This window comes from Buceros rhinoceros, unplaced genomic scaffold, assembly GCF_000710305.1.
Source record: "Buceros rhinoceros silvestris isolate BGI_N320 unplaced genomic scaffold, ASM71030v1 scaffold40189, whole genome shotgun sequence".
Taxonomy (NCBI): domain Eukaryota; kingdom Metazoa; phylum Chordata; class Aves; order Bucerotiformes; family Bucerotidae; genus Buceros; species Buceros rhinoceros.
Window position 1 is genome coordinate 17931 of NW_010434010.1, and position 5443 is coordinate 23373.

At 53.1% G+C, this 5443-nt stretch overlaps 1 protein-coding gene across 1 annotated transcript in view; it reads right to left on the minus strand.

The window, feature by feature from the left end:
- Positions 1–2867: 2867 nt before the first annotated feature.
- The window catches only part of LOC104500622 (astrotactin-2-like), a gene marked incomplete at its 3' end in the record, with an annotated part of 11319 nt that continues 8743 nt past the window's right edge, over positions 2868–5443 (minus strand). The window contains exons 2-3 of the mRNA XM_010144291.1: positions 4157–4290; positions 2868–3016 (exon numbers count right to left, since the gene is read on the minus strand). Coding sequence (XP_010142593.1) covers positions 2868–3016; positions 4157–4290 — 283 coding nt within the window. The remainder of the gene's footprint in view (positions 3017–4156; positions 4291–5443) is intronic.

The window sequence follows — 5443 nt, forward strand, 5'->3', positions numbered from 1 at the left end:
CCTGGGCGGGGAGCAGAAGGAATGCACGTAAAACCAGCCTCAAAACTCCCTCCCGGCTCCGCTCCGAAAAGAAGAGGAGCAAATAGTTTCTGGCTCAAGGGAAAGGCTACATCTTCCAGTTGCAAAGCAAGGGAGAGGCCAAGGAGTTTTCAAGGATGAGAGACCGGCAGCTTCTGGGGGGCCAGAGGAAGGCAGAAGGCAGGCTAGGCAGGGGGCAGGTACCATCTCTAGCTTGCCATGGGGCTGGAGAGCAGGTTGGCATAGCTCTAGCCCCAGCCAATGCCAGGAATCCAAATAAGAAATTACTACAACTGCAATAAAACCAACAACACCCACCCCCGCCCGCTCCCCAAAGCACAAATAACCCTCACACTTAAACTCGAGAGCTCCAAGGGATGAATGACAGCCGCCTCAAGAGCCCTCAAACCTTGCAGCATCCAGCCAGCCCAGCACTGGGCTCTGCAAATACCTGTGCTGGACCTCCCAGCAACAGCAGCAACCTGCTCCTACCTGTCAGGAGACTGATGGGGATGGAAGATCTGCTAATATCCATCAAAAGCCACTTCAGACTCCACAACCCCCTCCCAAAGCTTCCCCCTTCTGGGGCTGAATTAATGCTCTTGTGGATGCTGCTCAGACACGGTGCAGCACGAGGGGTGGGTGGTGGTTGTGGTGAGGGGGATACCCATGGCAGGATTTTTGGCTGGGTGAAGCATGGTACCAAGTGAAGCCTTTGAGAGCTGTAGCAATCTCTGCAACCCTACACAAGGTATTTGCAAGAATCAAGTCATCTGGCGTTAGGGGCCTGTAGGGTAAAAAAGGAATGAAGGCAGGAATGTTGTTTGGTTATAAACAACCTGGAAAAAAGGGTGAGATTTAGGATTGGCTTTTTCTCTTTAATTGTTAATGAGGTCATTCTGTCTCAAACAGTCCCCCAGAGCAGGGAGAGGGGAGGGCAGCTCCCCACAATGAATTCAATCGCCTGTCAAACACATGGCAGTCATAAAAGGAAAATAATAATAATAACCTGTATTTCCTACTCTGGCTGCCAGGCAAAGATCCAGCCACTTCAAAGGAGAAACCCCATGTTTCCCCGGTCTGGCCTCACCTGACCGATGTGTGAGCAATCTGGAATCCCCATCCAAAACAAAGCCCCTCCTTTGGTGGCTTGTTTTCTTTCTCCGTTACTGGAGGGTGCCCCTCCAAGATAAAGAACACGTCGGGAAACTACAAACATAACCCAGGGGCCATGGTCACATCGGGCAGCTCTGGAAATTGATGCTGGCAAGGTGTAGGAGAAAGCTCCTGTGGGACAGGACTGGTGTACGAGCCAGGAACCAGAGCTCCTCCTCACAGGGGTCTACACAAACAGCTGGGACCCCCCAGGATGAGGGGGTCTGGCTCTCTCTGGAAAGAAAAGCGCAGCTCTTGTAGCACAAAGATTTTGGATAGGGTGGTAAGAGAGGCTGCAGAAGCAGAGCAGATGGGCCCGAGACGAACAGAGAGGGTGCAAATCTGTCTGTGGCTGTGAGCTGCAGCAGTTTGCTTTGTGGCAGCTCACAGCAGTGAGGGCTTGGCTCGGAGGGTCTTACAAAATTAACGAGGAGAAGAAAAAAGCCACCACTGCAAGTTGAGAAAGCTTCTGACCAAGACCTAAGGACTACCTGTGTGCAACTCCCCATCGAGCTCTGAATGACATTCTCAAGGTTGCCTTCCCAACAGGGAAACACTGACAAACGTCTTGCCAGGACATCCGGGAAGCCCCTGCAAGACCCTGTACGAGCGCAGTGAGGTTCCTCCCTCCAACACCGGCCCTGTCCACACCTTCAGTCTGGTTTCTTGTCCTGGCAGGCAGCCCGGACACCCACACCTCACATAAGCTCACCAGACTCCACCTTAAAACAAATCAGGTTTTTAATCACCCAGAGCAGTAGCTGTGCAGAGCTTTGCTCCAAAAGCAGGTGGAAACCTTCCTCCTACATTCCCTTACCCAGAAGGGGCTGAAATTAGGTACTGCCGGTACATGGGGGAAGGAACCTTCACAGGCTCAGACAACAAAAGTAGCTGCCCCTGACATGTCACATGAGCTCCTTTAACAAACTACATCCAAAACCCTCAAGCAAAAAGCACTAGGAGGATTCTCCTGGCCTTTCATGAAGCAGCAGCATCACTCAACGTCTCAAGTGCTCTTTTCTGAAATACATCATTGATTCACCCAAATCAAATCCCATTCTTCACACCCCTCCACCTCACCCAGCAGCTCCTGGAGCATGGCTTGAATTGCTGACAAAGCCTTTGCAAGACACAGACTGCTCAGTCCAAGCCTGAGCTTGGAACCAAACTCCAGCTCAGGGAAGTTTCATGTTCCCCAGAAAAATTCTGTGCTCCTAAAATGATCTCCCCAAATATTGCAGGCTTTGAGTTACTTCAATAGGTGTGCAAGACAATTTAAAGTGTCCTTTCAAAAGCTAGCATGCAAAGCAGTACTCACTGGAACGGACCAGTAAAGCCCCGGAGTTGTTGAGGGCTGACCTTCCTCCTACACCCACCATCCTGCAGCATTCCAGACTCATCAGATCAAACAGTCACTTCAGTCAGACACTCCAACTTGGAGCTCTCCTACCCAAAGAAGGGCAAATCATTTCCTTCTGCCACACTGTGTTTTTGTCTTTCCCCCTCCCCTCAAATACCCATGTCTGCAGAAGCCTTCAGACACCTCTCCTGAATGGAGCAGTTTTGATACCTCACATAACACCTCGGCTGTATGGACTGTCCTCCACAAGAGCAGCAGCTCCCAGCCAGGGTACATGTAGCATCCTGTGCACCCTCTGCACCAAGAGGAGCTTGCCCTTGGCAGACGCACCCACCTGTGTAGAGGTCCGTGTCTGTGTACTCGTCCACCTTCTTGTGCTGCAGGACATAGTCAGACACTTTCGTCCCAATGGCAGGCTGCACGTCCAGCCACTCCAGAGAGACCACGGTGCTGGAGGGCTCCACGTTGGGGGAGAGCCGCAGGCTGGGCAGGAGACAGAAAAGGAACCAAGTGAGGCACCAGCTCTTTTCTGGGAAGGAATCCACTGCCACAAGCAGCACACTGCCAGGCAGGGCTCCCACTGACACCCAGGGATGTGCACACAGACCCACAAGGACAGGGGGCACAAGGGGAGAGCAGGCTGATGAGTGTGGAAGAACTTCCAGTTAAAGGTCAGTTGGGTCCAGCCTAGTGCAATGTGTGTCCTTACCTTCCCCTGGAAAAGCCTAGGTCATACAATCACAACCATGCAACCCCAAATACTCCACCTAAAGGAGCCTTCATCTCCTGTGAGAATCCATGGGGAACCAAGGACCAAGAACCAAGGTGCACAAGAAAAGGAGAAGATCCACCTTAACCTTTATGTAGTCCAGCAGGGTTGAGTCTACAGGAGAGGAGGAGCTGGTCTGCACGGCCAGCGAGCAACAGCAACAGAGGGTGGGTGGGAGGGAGGGAAGGGGCAGATGTGGCTGTGGATTTAGGCAGCTGCGAGTGAGTGAGCGTCAGATGGGTGTGAGCAGCAGCTGAAGCAGGGCAGCTGGGCAGGAGCTCCTGCCCGGATCAGGGAGCACACGAGCAGCAGCGAAGGCAGAGCAGCTTTGTGCTCCTGCCTGCGCCAGTGCAAAGGCATCCGCTCTTTTTGTACCAGGGTACGTGACAACGTGAACTAGAGGGCTACGGGGAGTCCAGCTCCAAGCAAGCATGTTTGTTGAACTCAGGACGGGAAATGAAGCCCCTCTGAGGATTTTGGCTCACTAAGGTGTTCTGCTCCTTGGGGCTCACTGGAGCCAGTCTTCCTGTGTTCTCAGCTAATTCCCCATCAGTTTGCTCCTGATTTGCTCTTGCTCTGACAAGTCACAATGAATTGCACTGTAATTCCATTTCTTTCAGCATTTGAAATCCCATTCTACAAGCCCTGCTAATCAGGTGATGAAAATCTATAAGGAAACCTTCCAGGGCCACAGCTGGAGCCAGGATATCCTAAAGGCATCAGTCACACAGTGAGGAGTACTGGACTGCGGCCCCAGTGGTGGGAGGAAGGAGGTGCCCATGGGCTGAGCCTGCAGGGAAGGGGCTGGTGCCAGGGGGCTGTGACCCGTGGGACAGACTCGCACCAATACGTACACAGGAGGAGGGAGAGGGCTGCAGTTCGGGAGTCCGTTCTCGTCGAAGGCGTTGAGGTCACACCTGCACCAGTCTTCGATAACATCGCCTTTCCCCGAGCACCAGTATGAGCTCATCAGGGCTCCCTTGAAAGCCTGATGTGAGAACAAAAAGCGTAAACATGTGTGCTAAAGACTTGGTGAAATCCAGCCAGCGGCTTGGCCGCGCAGTGCTGAGCATTAGGGTGCACGTGCACAGAGCCCCAGGATCGGGCAATATGGGAGGGTCCTCTCCAGCTCTGCCACGGACTCTCCACACACCCCTGGGTGAGTCCCTTCACTCCACGTGCTTTAGCTCCCACGCTCTGAATGATGCTGGTTCATCTCTGGGTGCTATTTTTGGCGTGGGGATGGGGGGTGTCGGCACGATCCTACAGAAGGGATCTCCTGTGAAGAGACCAAGCCACCTGAGGAACCACCAGTGGAAGCCCCTTGGTGACACTGACCGTCATACACAGGGCAGCTTCACACAGCTGCTGAGCACAGTGAAACTCTTCCACGAGCCCATCCCGAAGCTGTTCCTGTCACCCAACAACACAGACCGCTTCCATCCTTCCCGCAGGTTTGTTACTCATAGGAGGTGCCCTCCTGCAAGCAAACTGCTGCTTTGTTCTCTTGTGTAAGGAAAACTCATAAGCAAAAGAGCAGTATTGGAAAAAAACGTAAAAACCTTAAAATGAAAGAGTTGCAGGGTGTTCCCCAGCCGGGCAGCCTCCCCTCTGCAGGCCATCCCCAGCCTGACCAGGAGCCCTCCCAGCTGCTCCTAATGATGCCAGCGGATCCCCAGAACACAGGCTGTTCATCAGCTGAGGCTGAAACGCTTTGACTGAATCCCAAAGCCCTCCAGGTCTGACCCCGCAGAGTGTTCCCTGTGCTCACCCTGCAGCTCGGGGCGCTCGGTGTTGGTCTCCATGCTGCAGGACGAGGCACCCCTCAGGCCATATCCTGCTGTGGTTCAGACTGCGGGGATTTACCGTGGTTTCTCTCTCTACCCTTTGCCTGTCGTGCCTAATTAAACCTCTGGCTTAGAAGACAGTGGCTCTCCCTGCACACACACACGTTCAACCCAACCCTGTGAAGCCACAACACCCTGCTAGAATAATCATAACACCAAAACTTCCTCCACTAAAACAAACCTCTTTGTAATACTTTTGACCTTTTAAAAGGCACATTTGGGGTTGAAACGCCTTCACGGGTCCCCATCCACAGCTGCAGCCCAGCTCGCAGCACCATTCCACCCTTTCAAAGG